The sequence below is a fragment of the Semicossyphus pulcher genome, unplaced genomic scaffold (genome assembly GCF_022749685.1).
Source record: "Semicossyphus pulcher isolate SPU_LCO1_2020_fin unplaced genomic scaffold, fSemPul1.0.p SCAF_23, whole genome shotgun sequence".
Taxonomy (NCBI): domain Eukaryota; kingdom Metazoa; phylum Chordata; class Actinopteri; order Labriformes; family Labridae; genus Semicossyphus; species Semicossyphus pulcher.
In genome coordinates, this window is record NW_027211697.1 from 8,768,436 (window position 1) to 8,786,309 (window position 17,874).

The 17,874-nt window shown below is 43.6% G+C and overlaps 3 protein-coding genes across 3 annotated transcripts; 2 read left to right on the forward strand and 1 right to left on the reverse strand.

Moving 5' to 3' along the window:
• The first annotated feature begins 496 nt into the window (after positions 1 to 496).
• ush1ga (Usher syndrome 1Ga (autosomal recessive)) lies at positions 497 to 7,434 on the forward strand. The gene is made up of 4 exons (XM_069674213.1): positions 497 to 781; positions 4,944 to 5,397; positions 5,602 to 6,405; positions 6,508 to 7,434. The coding sequence occupies exons 1-3, from the start codon at positions 618 to 620 to the stop codon at positions 6,400 to 6,402; spliced, it is 1,419 nt and encodes a 472-aa protein (XP_069530314.1). The 5' UTR covers positions 497 to 617; the 3' UTR covers positions 6,403 to 6,405; positions 6,508 to 7,434.
• Positions 7,435 to 9,056: 1,622 nt separating this feature from the next.
• On the forward strand, positions 9,057 to 13,633 carry LOC138603177 (tripartite motif-containing protein 16-like). The gene is made up of 6 exons (XM_069674873.1): positions 9,057 to 9,655; positions 9,792 to 9,887; positions 9,996 to 10,229; positions 10,509 to 10,680; positions 12,523 to 12,597; positions 12,687 to 13,633. Exons 1-6 carry the CDS (start codon positions 9,245 to 9,247, stop codon positions 13,220 to 13,222), a joined length of 1,524 nt encoding a protein of 507 aa, XP_069530974.1. The 5' UTR covers positions 9,057 to 9,244; the 3' UTR covers positions 13,223 to 13,633.
• Positions 13,634 to 13,658: 25 nt separating this feature from the next.
• Positions 13,659 to 15,122, reverse strand: amn (amnion associated transmembrane protein). The gene has a single exon (XM_069674799.1). The coding sequence runs from the start codon at positions 15,120 to 15,122 to the stop codon at positions 13,659 to 13,661; it is 1,464 nt and encodes a 487-aa protein (XP_069530900.1).
• Between the last annotated feature and the right edge of the window lie 2,752 nt (positions 15,123 to 17,874).

Genomic DNA, 17,874 nt, shown 5'->3' on the forward strand with positions numbered 1-17,874 from the left:
ATTTTATTAGGTAAGCTTTGCAAAAACTGATGCAATCTAATACACAGATCATGCATTAAACCCTACCTCAATGAAAGTTATTATGCTTTGTCTTGAATGTGTTTTTGAGAGACGTTCTTGTGGATTTAATCCAGGACTGACCGCATCAGTTTAAGCAAGGTGTGCCTGATAAACAGGCCACAGAGTTTATTACAGTACATCAAAGGATAATACCCTTCTAAGTGATTATGGGGCCCAGAAACGGTCCATGAAGTCATTAAGACCCAAGGCGGTAAGGGGAACATGCATGGGACAAACCCTTACCCTGATAAGTAAGCTTTCAGGTTTACCCGGGATTCATAAGGTGTCTCTATTTTGGGGGGGATTTATTGTTTTGGTCTGCTTTGGACCACCTCGGCCACCGGGAGCACTGTTACCCACACGGTGCGCATCGTCGCGTCCCTGGAAACCACCGACGCGCTCTGCCTGCTGCTCCTCCGCGGATCAGGAGTTGGGGCGTTGGGGGGTACAGCAGGATACATTCAGCCGGTCTGCTCCCGCTACAACGACGACGACGATGATGGTGGTGGTGGTGTTGAAACGAAATGGAGTCGAGCAAGGTGGATTAACTGTGCACCATGAATGACAGATACCACAAGGCGGCCCGGGACGGCTACCTGGACCTGCTGAAGGAGGCGACTCGGAAGGATCTGAACGCGCCGGATGAGGATGGCATGACACCGACGTTATGGGCTGCTTATCACGGCAACCTGGAGGCGCTGCGGCTGATCGTGGCGAGGGGGTGGGTAAAAACATTGTTACATGACTTATTAGGGCGTGTGCGTAACACCGTGTTGACAGCTTCATGTCCACCTTCACTCACTGGCATTGGGAAAAAAAATAGAGCATAAGGAACTATTTTACCATTTTCCATTACCAAGTGTTGTCAGTGTTAGATCAAATTGCCCTGTTTCAGCGACCTCTCTCATCAAATGACCAAATAATAGCCTACAATTAGAAGTAACGGATATTTCAATAGGCCATTTAAACCAGCCTACACAATAGTTTTCGCAGTTACACCGTGTAAACTCCCAGAGACAATGCACCATAAAAATGTAGGTCACTCTGAGTTGATGATACCCCAGGGAGAAGTCAGGCCGTGACATACCACCACGTTGACCTCAGGCTTTGCTCCTGGCTTTAGAGAACGCTTTAACCAAATAACCTGTTTGGTTGCTATTTAATTACATTTGGACATACAGGTCTGAAAATTCCTAATATTGGGCTGGACGCTGCTTCAGGCTGAAACTATTTCGGCGAAAAAATGAAACCCGCATGATAATAGCAGGGCAATATCCACCTCTTTAGGGACAGCGTTTTTTATGTTATACATTTTAGAATGACGTAGAGCTGTGTGAACCAAACTGATAGTTAAAGCTTGCACCCAATATTCACATACCTTTGTAACTTTATGATTATCATATGACAGTAACTTATGATTGTGACAAATAAGTCAAATAAAAAAAATGGAAAATCTTTAGGCCATATATGTCAATCTATAGGAGGGGCACCTCTCCTAAAGGCACCTGTGGGATAAGTCAAATATCAGTAGAGCAAGTGCAGTTCATCAAGTGCATTGCAGTCCTTCACTCTGTGACAGTGTTTACCCGACATACTGCGCAGAACATCGAACTCATTCCTCTTTGTAAAAATGTAGTTTTTGTTTTGATTGTTTCTTTGGAGAGGCACTCAAGCCTTTCATTGCATGATTAACAATCCCAAAACATCATGAACATGATTCATCAAATTTACAGTAAATATCGTGATAGTAGTCAGCATTATTGTATAAATGCAGGCCTCAGTTCAGCAAAGTGGGATTGTTATGCATGGACAGTCGGGACGCCCAGTCCTCATCGTTTCTGGCTGACCTGGTTGGCTTGTCAGCCGGAAAAATTGGCTCATTACGAATCTGCTTAATTGACTAAAGTTTGTGTGAGATCATCCGTTTATTGAATGCAAAATATCAAAAATTGCTGATCTTAAAGTATTCTTAAAAACATCCAAGCAATGACGCAAAGAAAGCTGCTATGTGATAAACTCCGTATTTCCCACGCAGTAAACAGGGCTGTGGAGGCATCCTGCTGCCAAGGACAGAGTATTCCCCCATTGATAGCAGAAAACATAAACTCCTGATTGACACGAGGTACAAACATTAAACATTAAGCGGCCATAATGTTTCACAGAAGGCGCCAAAGTCGTGAGACCCTGGCATACGATAATGAAGATAAGTCTAATACTGCTTGACAATTTCATGGGAAAGATGCCGTGCAGCGCTATATCTGGCAAGTATATTGCACAGGGCGGCCTGCGGGGACATCAAGCTGTCATAGGATGTGAAGACGCAAACAGCACATAATGTGATAAAGAACAGGGGATGGGTAAGTGGGCAGACCTATCACCGCTGTGGTCAGCCTTTTACTAGGACACACATAAATTATGACACATAAAGCTATCATGTTAGATGGTCTCTATCTGTAACAAGCATATTATGTAATCTGAGTTCAGGTGGTGATAAATATTTCATCTCAAAATATAAATGGAACAGAGCTAATTGCTGTTTATCTTACGACATCAATTTACAGCATTTGATATTGTTTCATATCAGCGCAGAGTTTACATTGTGATTCCTTTGTTTGATCATTGTTTTATTGACGCCACAGACTGTCCATCAAACACCCTGATGACAGCCTGGTCCCTACATCGGAACACAAAGAACTTTTGATTCCTTAAATCATCTACGTGTTTAAACTTAAATCCAGGGGCGGACCAGAGGGTGGCCAGGGGTGGCCACGGCCCCCGTTGAAATCTGATCGGCCACCTCAGGGGCCACCCCAAAATCCTCAACTATGATTGCCTATTTGCCTTGTCAGAGGCGGGACTTATGTTAAAAACAACTATTTGGTCTGTGTGTAGTAGCTGCTCGTAGCTTTCTTCATTTCAATGTGGCACATTTCCTTTTGTTGGTACTTTAAATAGTTACTCTGGACTATTTGAGTCCCTAAAGAATTAAGCTTAGAGGATTTATATGTTGCCGCTCCGTTGTGTTACTTTTTAAAGTTATAAAATATACACAGGAATATAACATATTTGAAGCCGCTTTACCAGCAGTCAGAAAACCCACTAACTAAGCCTTTTTGGCTTAATTGGAAAGGCTACAATCGGCATTCAGACCCGGGTCTACTGCAGAGTCATTTGACCCGGGTCTGAATGCCGATTGTAACCTTTCCAATTAAGCAAAAAAGGCTTAGTTAGTGGGTTAATTATCGCCTCGGCTCCGATCGGCATTGATGGGAACACAAAACCAAGGTGGACACGCTAATCTCCTAACCCTCTCTGGCACGATGCTATGCTCCGTCGGTAACTTCTGCAACTCCTTGTCATCTCAGCTACAAATTCAACCCGTCTCCGTCCGAGCAGCGCTCGAACATCGTTCCAAATTTGTCACGTTTAGTTTAATAAACAGACTGAATGAGTAATAGATACAATAAAGACCTAACCACCATAGCATCTTCACTGTTTACTAACCCTGTTTCGGACGTGTTTGTGACGTCAGACGGTGACGCAGCAGAAAAGAGACCGACAGTAGTCCACTGGCAATGGGAACAGAGACAATCGGCATCTATAAGCGGGTCGTCCCTGGTCTGAAAAACATACTAAACTAAATTTTGGTGGGAAAGGGGTATTAGATACTTTAATGTTAGTACTACTTCAGTTAGGCCACCCCAGTCAAAAAAGTCTGGATCCATCCCCTTTTAAATCCAGACAAAAAGAGCAGGGGGGCTGAAATCATAGTGTGACTTTACTTATCGCCGCCCCCTGGTTTGGGTCTGGAAGATCTGACACACACTCTGTGTGAAAACCTCACAACACAATCTATCAATAATACATTTGCTGTTTGACTGCAGCAGCTTCACGTCTATCGTATCAAATATTCAGCAGTCTGTACGTGGCTACAGTTGAAGACAGGCACAGGACGCAAGACGGCTCTGTAAATACGTTAAGTCGGGGGGTATGACATCAACCAGAAGATTTTAAAATGAGGAAAGTAAATGCAGACATTTTAAGTTCAAATTAAATCATCTCAATTAGTTGTCAGGCCACAAACAAGCTGGATGTTATAAATAAATCACAGTTGCCTTTTAACGTTACAGGTAATCAGTGAGCTACTACTGGAAAGTAGTTACAACAAATTTTAACACTTTGCAAAAAAACTGCTTACATTGATGTGAGCATCTCACATATGAAGCAATGCATTGTTAAGGAAGCTCCACACACACCTGCCCTCCACATCATCCCAACAGCTGGATGATACTGTCTATGTTTTGACTTGAGGAATTCAGCGTGACATCACCAGCCATGCACTGAGCTGTGCTTTTCAAGTCAGGCGCAACCTATTCGGCCTCCCCTGAAACTGGATACAGGTAGTGAAGCAGTGGTGCTGGCAAGCCTGTGGTCATATTACAGACAGACAGCAACAGTGCAGCACGCGTAGAGGTAACACTGAGGTCGTGGACTGCCCGCCCAGGGTAAACGTTGCATATAATGTAAGTTATGGCCCCTGTAAGAGACTTACATACCTTTTGAATGATCATTTTAATCACAGCATGTTATTTGCCAATTGGTCAAAGGCTTTAAAAACACATTAGATGCTAAAATAAGATCTATGTTTGGTTTTCTGAAAGGGTGACGTTGTGTTTCAACTATAAATTATTAAATAAGGCCTCATTACCAACCCACGGATGGCAGGTCAGTGCTGACAACATAATCAAAAAATCACATGCTTACTCATAAGTGAGTCATCTAAACAGGAGACCAAGAAGGCAACCTGCAGTTATAACAGTCTGCGCAATCAAATCAAATATTTATTTAATCTAATACAAATACGTTTTTCTTGTGGTCCACAGAGGAGACCCCGACAAGTGTGACATATGGGGGAACACGCCGCTCCACCTGGCAGCTGCCAACGGCCACCACAACTGCCTCTTCTTCCTGGTGTCTTTCGGTGCCAACGTATGGTGCCTGGACAACGACTACCACACGCCGTTGGACATGGCCGCCACAAAGAATCACATGGATTGCGTCCGCTACCTGGATTCCATCGCTGCCAAGCAGACAGGCCTCAACACCAAGCTGGTCAGCAAGCTGAAGGACCGGGCGTTTCGCGATGCTGAGCGACGGATCAAGGAGTGCGTGAAGATGCAGAAGAAACACCACAAGCGCATGGAGCGGAAGTTTCATAAAGACACTTCGGAGGCGTCTGCGTCGGACGTTATGAGCTTTTCTAGTTACACCAGCAGCTCTCTTAGCCACAAGCTGCGCAACTTGAACGCAGCCACCGTCAGTGTGCCATATTCTCAGGTCAGGAGTTCTGTTTTTGTCTATTGTTAAAAGCACAGGGTTTGTTTGTCTAGCATTCCACAAGGTTGCATAATTCAGTTTGCCAACAGAAAGAGCATGTGAATCATTCCTGTCACTTGTATAATAACAAGACAAGTCACTGCTGATGTCATAATTCTTTCATTTCTGATTCTGCCTAACTGCTTAATCATCTTGTCCTGTCAGGCTACTCTCCATGCCACAAACCGAGGGAAGACGAAGATTCAGAAGAAGCTGGAGAAGAGGAAACAAGGAGATGGGACCTTTAAAATCTACGAGGATGGGAGGAAGAGCGTGCGCTCCCTCTCTGGACTTCAGCTGGGCAGCGATGTCATGTTTGTCAAACAGGGGACCTACCTCAACCCAAAGGACCGCGGCCGCCGCAACGTTCGCGACATGTTCCCCAGAGACAATTACGATGCCATTTCACGTGCCATGAGCGAGCCGGACCTCCACGGGCCCGATGTGGACTACTCTGAGATCAGCACTGACTCAGGACACGATTCGCTGTTCACCCGGCCCGGTCTGGGCACCATGGTCTTCAGGAGGAACTATGTGAGCGGCGGAATGTTTGACCTCGGCAGTCGGGATGAGGCAAGCGTGGAGCGATCGGGCAATAACGTGCGTTTGCGCAGTCGGCTGCAGCAGTACCCGAGTCAAGATGAAGACAGCATCGGCAGCGCGCGCAGCCTGCAGGAGAGGAACGTGGAGGAGCTGCCCTGGGAAGATGTCGAACTAGGGCTTGATGATGACGATGAGGCTGACACGAGCCCTCTGGAGGTCTTCCTCGCCGCGCAGAGCATGAGCGAGTTCTTCTCCATCTTCAAGAGGGAGAAGATCGACCTTGAAGCACTCTTGCTGTGCTCTGACCATGACCTTAAGAGTATCCACATCCCCTTAGGACCGAGGAAAAAGATCTTAGATGCCTGTCAGAGACGGCTGGAGACCATAGAGGACCCCGACTGTATCGAGGACACTGAAATTTGAGTGGTGAGATTTCAGTCACACAGTTCAGTCAGTGTATTCCAGCATTTATTTGTCATGTTGTTTCTGTCTTCCAGATACAAACACAGTTTCCTCTCTGTCATGCAGATAATAAAGGTTGCTGCAGACGGTCCTCCTGCTGTGTGCTCATCCAGCCTTTAAGGTCAGTGCATCATTGCGGATTGAATGTCACGTACGGACAGAGAGGACTCAATGATTTACCTCTCATGGTACCGCTGTGGTAACTAAGCAGAAAGGACACTGTCAAGATGAATATGTCGAGCAAGAAGAGACGAGTGTGACACGAATTCTTAACAGGATTCTGTTACAGAGTCTTGTCGGCCTCGTGAGGATCACTGAAAACATCTCTGTGTGTCGCCTGGTTGGCTGGAGTCTGCACTGCATGGTTTAACAAACTGAAAGACGATCATCAGGGACAGTGCTGTGTGATGTCGCTGTATGCCGTGTGGCATAGTTAACAGAGACTTGTTTGTAGGGTCTGTGTCCCCTGAAAGTGTTTGCCCCTGTGGGGTAAATCCTACATGTGCCTGCAATGCATGTGCCTGTGCATCTGCTTAAAAGTGAATGAAGCCGTTGACATTAACCGTTTCCTGACTTTGTTATGAACTGTTTGAACGGCAGCATTTTGAGCAACATTTACACCCAGAGCTACTGAAATGTTTCCTTGTTCATATCTCATGTCTGTACATGTTTACAACCCGCAAGCCATGTTGGTCCAAGTGTGGTTCACTGGCAATGCAGGCCAATTGTTCATTAAGGTTACTCTAGCGATGTAAACTAGTGAAACACAGTCACTTTTGATTATCTTACAGAACACATTGTAGCAAGTTGTAGTTCTATATTTTGCACGTTAAATTAATACACTACAAAATCTATAAACATTTGCATATCCCTCATTTCACTCTCGACAATATGACTAACATTTTGTATCTGGAGTAGTTTTTGCACAGGATTATACGTCACAACTTTTTAACATTTTACTGTAGGTGTATTTTAAAATAAAATACTAATGTTTATTAAAGACCCCCTCCAGTGAAAATCAATCTCCATGTGGTGTTTTTCATGTGCTACAAGACATATCGGGGACAACATCAGCAGTCATCTCCATGGCTGGGCCTGTCTGCTTTTAAACTGCAGTGTACCAAGGACAGGCTGAACAACACGTTTTCAGATTGGCAGGTTTGCGACGTCACAAACCTAAGGAGCCAATCCCATTAATGGACGGGGTGACGCTTTGCATATCATTATGTGCAACCTATGGCAACCACTTTGGTGATGCGCGATCCAGTTGTAACCGTCATCATAATTTTTGCAACTCACTACTGACTACTAACGTTAACATTACTGCTAGTTTCAACAAGTTGCCACTAAACGATGGCAGAGACGTGTTTTGATTTCGGCTGTAATTTTACAAAAGGACAAACGTAGCACAAAGTGGGTGGGGATTTTTAATGAGGGAGAAGGAAGAGATGCCTTGGGAGGATTTTTACAAGGTAATTAAACTTATTTTGCAGAAAAAAAACAGACACAATTTATTATTTCAAGCAGAGTATTTTATATGTCCTAAAAGATGACTGGAGCTGCTCTTTGATGCTGTTAATGGCAGAACAGATGTGTCCATGTACTTTTCTCTCCAAGCTGCACTCGACTCGCTATATTTGATTTGCATGATAGATATATTTTGAGATATGAGATATGCAACGTCTACTTTGAGATGTGCATTTAGTAAGAAAGGCCTTACACTAACATTAAGGACACTGGGGGTCATGTTTTCTGTCATTTTTGGGAAGTTAGCATCAACAATAACACACTAAATACATTAATTGGGTTCTTTATTGGATTTTAAATTTAGTTTTTTTTTATAAACATCTATGTTTCTATATATAGTTGTGTTGGTCAATAGTCAGGGCGTCGTTAGCCTGTTGCCTCACAGCGAGTAGGTTCCTAGTTAGAGTCTCGGTTCGGACAAGAGTGGAGTAAAGTTTGCATGTTATCTCTATGCATGCATGGGTTCCCTCCTGGTACTATGGCTTCCTCCCACAGTCCAAATATTGCTAGATTGCAATATTTTAGAGCTTTCACAGGTCAATGATAATAATCCTGTCTGAGCCATTACCTGTTTACTTTGACAGTATTTTAATGCTTGTGCAAAAACTGTGATGTGTGTGTCCGTGTGTTGGAGCGCCCGACACAGAGAGTTGTTTTGGCATTAAGATAATCCTTGCACGCTGCTTACACACAAAAGACAAGCGTCATTACTGGCCTGCATGACATGAAGTCAGGAAGCTGTAGATAAATACTGCAGTCTTGCATAACACTGTTATCAGAAGGAAGCACCGTCTGTTTCTCCCACAAGGTTCCTTTAGCAGCCAGAGTGCCTCATGCTATAATGATGATACACTACCAAGACTTTAAAATGTGTGTTTTCATTTATATGCCTTATTTGTGAATGAAACAAGTTTTTTACTGCTGTTATTGTTAAAATAGACTTCACAGTCAGTAATAAAGTAATCAGTAAACAAGCCAGGGCAGTGACTCAGAAAGAACAGGAAAGAGGATGTTCACTGCAGTCCCTGCTTGTTCATAGTACGCTCGTCATTTCCTCCTCTCCCCTGTGTAATCTGCCTTCTCTGAAGCTTTGTGAGGTTGGGCAAAGAGAAGGGTGAAACAGGGGTGTGGTGAAAAATGAGAATTCTTCTGCTGGCTTAGTACAAAAAAACCTTGGGCGGGGTTTTTTAATTCTTTCCTTATGCTCCCTAAGGATCTCAAAAAAAGGCAGGGAAAAGCGGCGGTAAGTGAGGAGCAGGCTTTGTGACTAAGCGACATGGCAACTCTCAGCAGCACTAATGAGGATTTAAAGGAGAATGAGCACAACACAGATGTGAAGGAGGAACCGAGGGATCCTACAATCGAGACGTCCGAGAAGCTGCTGCCACAAGATGTGTTATGTGACTCCTGCATGGACGGCCCCAGCAAGGCCCTCAAATCCTGCCTGACCTGCCTGGTGTCTTACTGCGAGGCACATCTGAGACCACATCTGGAGAACGCCAAATTCCAAAACCATCGCCTGGTGGATCCCCTCCACGACATCGACTGCAGGACCTGTGAGGTTCATCAGCTTCCTGTGGACCGCTTCTGCCTGACGGACGGCTGCTGTGTGTGTGTGGACTGTGAGGCGCAGGAGCATCAAGGGCACGCTGCTGCATCTGTAGGGGAGGCACGCACACAGATCGAGGTCTTGAATTAATCCTGCATTAAGGCTATATTTTTATTGCTTTATAAAATGTCCTTTTTAACATCTTGAATGGGCAACAAATCTATTGAGGAGTAAAGGTCACTTTTGCAGTGTGTTTGTGATGATTGTTTTGCAGGCTGAGCTGCAGAAGAAGCAAGAAGAGATCAGGCAGAGTTCTGCAGCAGCTGAGAAATCAATTGCAAAGCTACAGAGCAACAATGACTTAATTAAAGTACGTTATGCTTTAAGACACTTTTTTTGATGTCTTCATTTGATGCGTAATGGTTTACTTTAACTGTACTTGTCCTTGTTTTTCCTCTTTTTCTCTCTGGCCCTTCAGTCTTCAGTGCAGGAGGTTTGTGTTATTGTTGGGGAGCAGTTCAACAAGCTGCAGATGACCGTGGATGAGGCCAGGAGAGGGGCGGTGGAGGTGCTGGAGGGGGAGAAGAGACAGGCACTCAAACAGGCAGCAGGCATCCAGGCACATCTGGAGCAGAGAAGAACAGAGCTGATGAAAACTTTGGCTCAAATGAACAAACTATCAAAGTGCAAGTGTGATGTTGACTTCCTGCAGGTACAAAATAGATGAAATATTTAATATGTAGACAAATACCTCAGAAAGTGTGAGTCTATGTCCGTCAACTGTGTCATATAATCTGGGATTAGCACAGGATGTTCTCTAAAACAAGTTTATGTTGGGCGTGGGTGTGTTTACGGTGTACACAGACCAGGAACTATTTCAGGAACTTCACAGAAAAGAAGTTCTGGATCAGAGAAAAGGAGTTGCATGTTGTGATGTAAAAGCTTCATTTCACATACTTAAAACATGTCACTTCTGCTTTGCTTGTTCCAGGAGTACTCAGCATGGAAGAAAGGAGTAGCAGATACATGTTTGCCAACTGCACACATCAACCGCATGGATCATCTGACCTCTTATGTCCGAGTCATGACTGATGCTACGCAGGAGCTGTGTGACCTGATCCTGTCATCATACAGGGAAAAACTCAACGTAGTGTGGAAAAGCTGTAAGTATGTATTAAACTGTTACATTAATCTTACATCTTCTGGCTCCTTACAGAGAAAACTGCCTGAGATCTGCTGCCTCTTGATATGTTATCTTTTTAAAGGGTCGGTTTGCCGATTTTCAACCTCAGTCCTATCATGCTATAATGGGGAGCTAATGCCATTATGGTAGAAAAAAATGCAGTTTGGCTCTGTGCCTTTGGAGGACGCTATCTGCTTCTCCAACGCCCTGGAGAACCTCCACCAGACTACGTAAAACATGTCATCTGGCGGAGGCCAGGGAGCTTGCTTAACTACACTTCCTCAATCTAGGACGCTCGCCTCCGATGTCATGTCTCGTTCAAAATTGTCAGGTTTGAAATTTTTTGGTGATGCATCGGTATATTCTCGTCGTATCTCGGATTCTGTACAGCTCTGAGCTGTTGCCTGCAGCGAAAGCGGTAGTATTTCACTCGAGCGTATGGGTGGTTCCTTTCAGAGGGAGGGGTGCAATGCACGCTGGGTGGTGTAGGAATGTAGAATGGGCAAAACCACGAGCTGTTTGTCAAACTTTCTCCACAGCTATGGCACCAATTCCAAATATTATCGCTTCAATCGATTACAGAAAACACCAGCTTTGACTGACAGTGGCTTTTACCAGGGGCGAACTGCTCCTTTAGGCTATGCTAGCTCATGTCAATCCATCGGTCTGTCTGTCTATCGGCGAGTTCACCACTTTAGTCTGGGCTGTAAAAAAGGAGCAAACTGTAAGACGGGTTGCATTAAGACTTCTTCTGACTTCCTGTTTAGTGACTTTGCTGCAAATCTCTACAACACAAATACAATTCCAAGCCTTGGCTCTGATATGTGTTTATTAGCTAATGTTAGCATGCTATCACGCTAATGAATGAATTAATGAATGAAAACTTTTATTGCCCCAAGGGGAATTTGTCTTGCACCAAGAGCACAAAAAACATAAAAACATAAATGACAAAAGACAACCTTACAGGACAGCACATAATTAACATGAAACAAAATCATCAAAAAATACATCATTAAATCATTCAGCATGGTTATCTATTCAAGTGCCGAGTGCCAAGTCGAGCTGTATTATCAGAGCTTGTTAAGGAGCCGAATGCTGTGTGGGACAAAAGATGTGATGCCTCTTTTCGGGCCGCTCCCTGGGCATTCTGTACCTGCGCCCTGAAGTTTAAAGTTCATATTCAGACCACAGGGGGTGCAGTGGGTCTGCTATGATCTCGTGAGCTAGATTCAATGTGTACTGAACTGTCATGTAAGAAATACTGCACACTCGTCCGTTATCTTGTCACCTAGTTTGACAATCCTGTACAGTTTGTTCTTGTTTTGTACAGACAATGCTCCTCCCCAGCACTGAACACAGAATGTCAGCACACTGTCATTGAACGTGTTATAAAACAACTTCAGCATAGTGCTGTCAACATTAAAACTTTCCTTAAGTTTACTTAAAAAATAAAGACGCTGTTGAGCCTTGGGGAATCCTGGGTGCCCAGGTACTTATACTCCTGTACAATTTCTTTATTTGTGTTATTCATAATTACATGGGACAGGGAAGAATGTCATCTAAAATGATATACATGGTGTAAATGTCCTACCTGCTTTACATCAGCATCTTAGCATTGTCATTATGAGCATGTTAGCATCACTGTACCTCAGAAATGGCTAACAAAGCTGCTAGCATGGCTGTAGACGCTTAGGGTTTTGTTCAATCCCTGTTTGCTCAAATTCATTTAAACATTTGTATTATAATTCATCTTTTAAAGCTTTTGAAGTTCTTCTTCTCTTTATAAAATACCAAACAATCTCTCTCCAAAATGATCAACTAGCTACTAAATCGTCGAAGCCAGAATCTGCAGCTGCATCCCTGCCTGATCCTGAGACAAGAGAGGACTTTCTGACATGTAAGTGTTTTGTGTTTTCTATTTATTGAATTGAACCTGCACATCTGGCTTATGAAACATTCACATATTATATTTCCCCTGCATTGTAGACACAAGGAGCTTGACCTTTGACCCAGACACCACCCATAACTTCCTTCGTGTAAAGGAGGGCAGCAAAAAGCTGACGAACACCAGCCCCTGGCAGCACAGCTACCCGGACAACCCTGCCCGCTTTGAATACTGGCGTCAGGCGATGACCGTGGAGAGCCTCTACCTGGAGAGACACTATATTGAAGCAGAACTGAGTGGGGAAGGTGCACATGTGGGTGTCACCTACAAGAGCATCGATCGTAAGGGAGAGCAGAGCACCAGCTGCATCACTGGGAATGACTTTTCCTGGTGCGTGGGAAGGAACAGCCGAGGCTTCTTTGCCTGGCATGATGGCGTGGAGAGCCGCTTGGAAGTGACTGATATCACAAGAGTTGGCTTATATGTTGACTTTCACCGGGGCACTGTGTCTTTTTATGATGTCACTGGTCCCATGAGGCTGCTGCACAAGTACACGGCCGGTTTCATCGAGCCCTTATATGTTGTCGCCTGGCTGTCAAAGAAAGACAATGTGGTTTCTCTGGTTGACGCACAATAATGCCTCTGCATCTGCCTGGCTTATAAATTATAATCTGCCTTTACTTCTGATCTTGAAAGAGAAAAATGTACTTTTTAAAGCTTTATTGAGATTACATAACCAGGCATAAAAAGTTATGGCACACATGCAGGATTTTTTTACATGACAGTTAAATTTACTACCATCTAGTGGTAACTCTGCAACATGAACTAGAGCAGCAGCAGGTGTGTGGAGAATTTATTGCAGCTTTATTGCCCTTGAATGTGATATGAATGAGGATGAAGGTACACAAATGTCAGCCAGTAATTCTTTTATTTGTCTAAAGTCCATTTGGTTGTAAAAGTTTATTTGTATTGCTCAATTATTATAAATCTACATGAAGACTTTTTGTTTTACAGGGTCCATAAAATCATCAAATAATGTTTAAATTAATTAAAAATGACTGAAAAAAATTACTTTAAGCGTTAAAATCAGTTTCATTGTCGTCATAAACTGGATTCACAAAGTGCACGCCCGTCTTGGTCATTGCGATTGAATTTTGTGTTTCAGTTCCATACAGACCGGGAATATCGGGCAGCATGCCGGGCCTGTCGAACATGGGGTTATCATAGCCATGGTCAAGAGTCCCACCGAGCTCTCCAACGTCACTGTTTTTCTTAAACCTGCTCAGAGACGGCATCGAAGGCATCGAAGGCATTGAAGGCATTGAAGGCATCGAAGGCATTGATGGCATTCGAACAAACCCTCTACGGACCAGGACAACCACAACGACAATGAGTGTGATAAAAATGAAAGCTCCAAAAACAGCTCCCACAACAACCCCAGCATTGCTTCCAGTCTGATCGCTGCCCCCAGAGGAAGCTTGAAATTCAACCTCACTGATTCCCAATGCTGAGCCGTGTGAACGCACATCCTTAACGATATCCCAGGCCAGAGCCTCAGCCAGTGATTCATCCTCTCCATCCAGAATAACCAACTGGATCTCAGATGTGGTACCAAAAGGGATGATCCCCAAGAACTTCTGAGGCTTGGAGACTTTAGACATGCCCAGCTGGACGGATTTGTATTTGGGCAGGATAAGGAATAGATGTTGGATCCGTTGCCTGTAGGTGTGCAAGTTGAAAGTAGCGGCGTACTGAAGGGTGACAATAGCACCACAGATATTACAGCAGTGTCCAATGGGGCGGAGTGGCTTCTTACAGTTCAGAGAACCACATTTCACAGTTCCACAAATCCGCTCATGGTTCGCAGAGTTCCCACAGTTGCACCCAGACGGATCCATGCAGACCAGGTTTCCAATGGTGACGGCAGTGGACCCGTGAAACTGCAACTGGCCTGAGCGTGAACTGAGATACTTGGAGAACTCAGACATGCTTTCAAACTTCTTCCCAAGCACAGACACAGATTTAACAGGAAGGTTAGACTGACTGGAGCTGGTGTCCACCCTGAATGATGAGCTGGCTTTGAAGACCACATCATCATACCGGCATGGGACGCTCTCCTCGTGGACTGAGAATAAGACTTTTCCTTGCTGCAGGTCATCCATAGATGCAGCTGCCCGCCACAGAGCCGGGTTGAACCACTGAAGAGACTCTGAATCTTTGAACTTGGTCGTGACACCCGCCCCGCAGCCTGGCTCTTGCCCGCTCACGACATAAAATCCGGCTCCAGAATTCAGGATGAACTCTCCATCGACCGGCAGCCTCATCTCGCGCACCGCATGTGTGGTCTCCACAAACACAGACACTTTCCTCTGGGCTGGAAACTGAACTGTGTCGCTGCCACACGGGACAGCGTCTTTGTCCCAGTTGGTCTTATTCTCATAGTTGGTGTCGGGAATCCACTGTTTGTACAGGGCACTCGCTGCCCCGACAAGACAGAGGAGAAGGAGCAGGTCTGGTGTTTTCAGCATCCTGAACATTTGTGACAGACTGGGAGAATATTTGGTGACCTTTGTTTCCAACCGTGTGACTTACACATGAGTGCACACAGCTCACCAGTAAAATTGATGAGCTCTGGACCACAACAACCTGCTCAAGCGGATGACCTGTCAAAGATTTACAGTTTTCTGCACACACCTGCAAGTTTCATCCTTGGATGTTTTCCCAGTTTATCCCAGAATATCTTGAGAAAAAAACATTTTCTTTGTGCTTACCATTCTACTAAGACATTTTACAGAGATAATGCTCTTCAAATATTGCAGGTTACTGAAAGTGTTGTAAAATATTCTCAGCTGAGGAGTGTGGCTGAGTGTGGCTTGCAGAGGCTTTGTTGCCACTTGCACCACAAGGTTCCTGAGGGCAGTGGGAGTCAGAGGACAGGCCCACAGGAAGGCAGTTATAGCCCTTGCCAATGCAGCAGAAAGGACTACCAGGCTTGATCAGCCTAAGGTGGGCCACCTTGACTGAAGGTGCCTTGTGATAAAAAGGCCGAAACACTCAATGATGTCGGGGTTCACAACTGAAGATGTGTATTAATGGTAGCATCTAGTGGGCAACTCTAGGAACAACCCCACTCTGGTAATTGTGCTGAAACTCCAGGGACTGTAACATCCAATCTTACAAATGCATCAGGATCTCACTGAAAAAGCACAATCGATCTGGACTGTTTTCAGAGCTTGTTGTTTGAGGTTTTTGAAAAGAAGAATGATTTGTATTGTCTAAAAAAAGGAATTTTTCCTGGTCATCAGGTATTTTTGGTTGTTCCTGTTATTGTTCCTTTTATTTTGGAGCTGCACATCAGTAGCATGACTTTGCACGAGTTTAAAAATGTAAATAACAAACATAAGGTAGCAGAATGTACACCTGTATATTCTTGACTGCACTCGTGCATTATGAAAATACGTTTTGAGATTTTTTTTTGTACTTTGAATACTTAAGTTTGTTTTTTTAAGATTATTTCTTGGTCTTTCATGTCTTTTTTGAGAGAGGACAGTGGATAGTGTTGGAAGAGAGTGGGGATGACATGCGACAAAGTACCGAGGGCGGGAGTTGAACCCGGAGCTGCCGCATTAAGGACTATATAACCTCTGTATATGGCCGCCAATTTAACCGCTGAGCAAAACCAGCATCATAAGTATTTATATAAGCAAGAAGGCCTACTCCAGTGCTTAAACTCAAGTAATAATTTGAGCAACTTTATCTTGTATTGGAGTAATATTTGACAAGGAGTATCTATTCTTTGAATCAAATAATGAAGTTGTGTACTTTGTTTTTTTTACCCCTCAGTAAATTTGAAATCAGGCTTGAAACTCAGCAAAGGTTTTCACCATAAACTTTTATGTGAAACAATGCATAAGGAGTGTAAGTAAACTAATGCGTAACAAATACTTTCCTTGAGTATTATTTTTTGGGAAAACGTATTACTTTTACTCCACTACATTTGAAAGACAAATATCGTACTTTTGACTCCATTACATTTCTATGGACGTTCTTGTTACTTGCTACTTTTGCACTAAAGTCAGCTGGTGACTTTTCTTGTCTTTTCTAAAATCCCAAAGACAATAAACTGTTTGTGTAGTTCTGCGTGTAGTTTGTCTAAGTGGTGTTGCTGTACCTGTACTCTTGATAGTGGAACATAGAGCAAACGCAGAGCAAACATCACTCAGATCCGGAAGTCCGTTTCGTGGTGGTAATGATGGCTACGGCAGAGAAGGGTGATGACTCTCCACCTGAGCACCATGGCTATATCTTCAGCTCATGTTTGAGGTTTTTTTAAAAAGTTAAGAAGAATGAATGAATAAAGAAGTTGTCACAGAGGCCCTTTTCTTTTTATATGTTTTAGTATATGTTTGATGCAACATTGCTATAGAGAAGCGGAAAAAAGCAAAGGGAGCTTTAGCAGCACCAGGATTAAGAATATGCTGCACAATGGCTCTTTGAAAACATGTGAATGTTTTCTCTGTTCTCTAAAACCTGCCTGGCATTTTTCCTGGTCATCAGGTATTTTTGGTTGTTCCTGTTATTGTTCCTTTTATTTTGGAGCTGCAAATCTGGAAATCAGTAGCATGACTTTGCACGAGTTTAAAAATGTAAATAATAGACATAAGGTAGCAGAATGTACACACGTGTATTCTTGACTGCACTCGTGCATTATGAAAATACGTTTTGAGATGTTTTTTTGTACTTTGAATACTTACGTTTTTGTTTTTTTTTAAGATTATTTTTTGGCCTTTCATGTCTTTACAGTGGATAGTGTTGGTAACAGGGAAAGAGAGTGGGGATGACACACGGCAAAGGGCCAAAGGCGGGAGTTGAACCCGGCGCCGCCGCATCGAGGACTATAGCCTCTGTATATGGCCGCTGATTTAACCCCTGAGCAATACCAGCATCTTAGGTATTTTTAAAAGCAAGAAGGCGTACTCCAGTACTTAAACTCAAGTAATAATTTGAGCAATTTTATCTTGTATTGGAGTAATATTTGACAAGGAGTATCTATTCTTTGAATCAAGTAATGAAGTTTTGTACTTTGTCCACAACTGGTCTTAATGGTAGCATCTAGTGGGTACCTCTAAGAACAAGCCCACTACTCCTACTAATAAATCCGGATCTCACTGAAATTTGCAGAGAAGACATATTTAAAAAGCACAATGTTGTTGTTTTTTTTACCGCTCAGTAAATTTGAAATCAGCCTTGAAACTCAGCAGAGGTTTTCACCATAAACTTTTATATGAA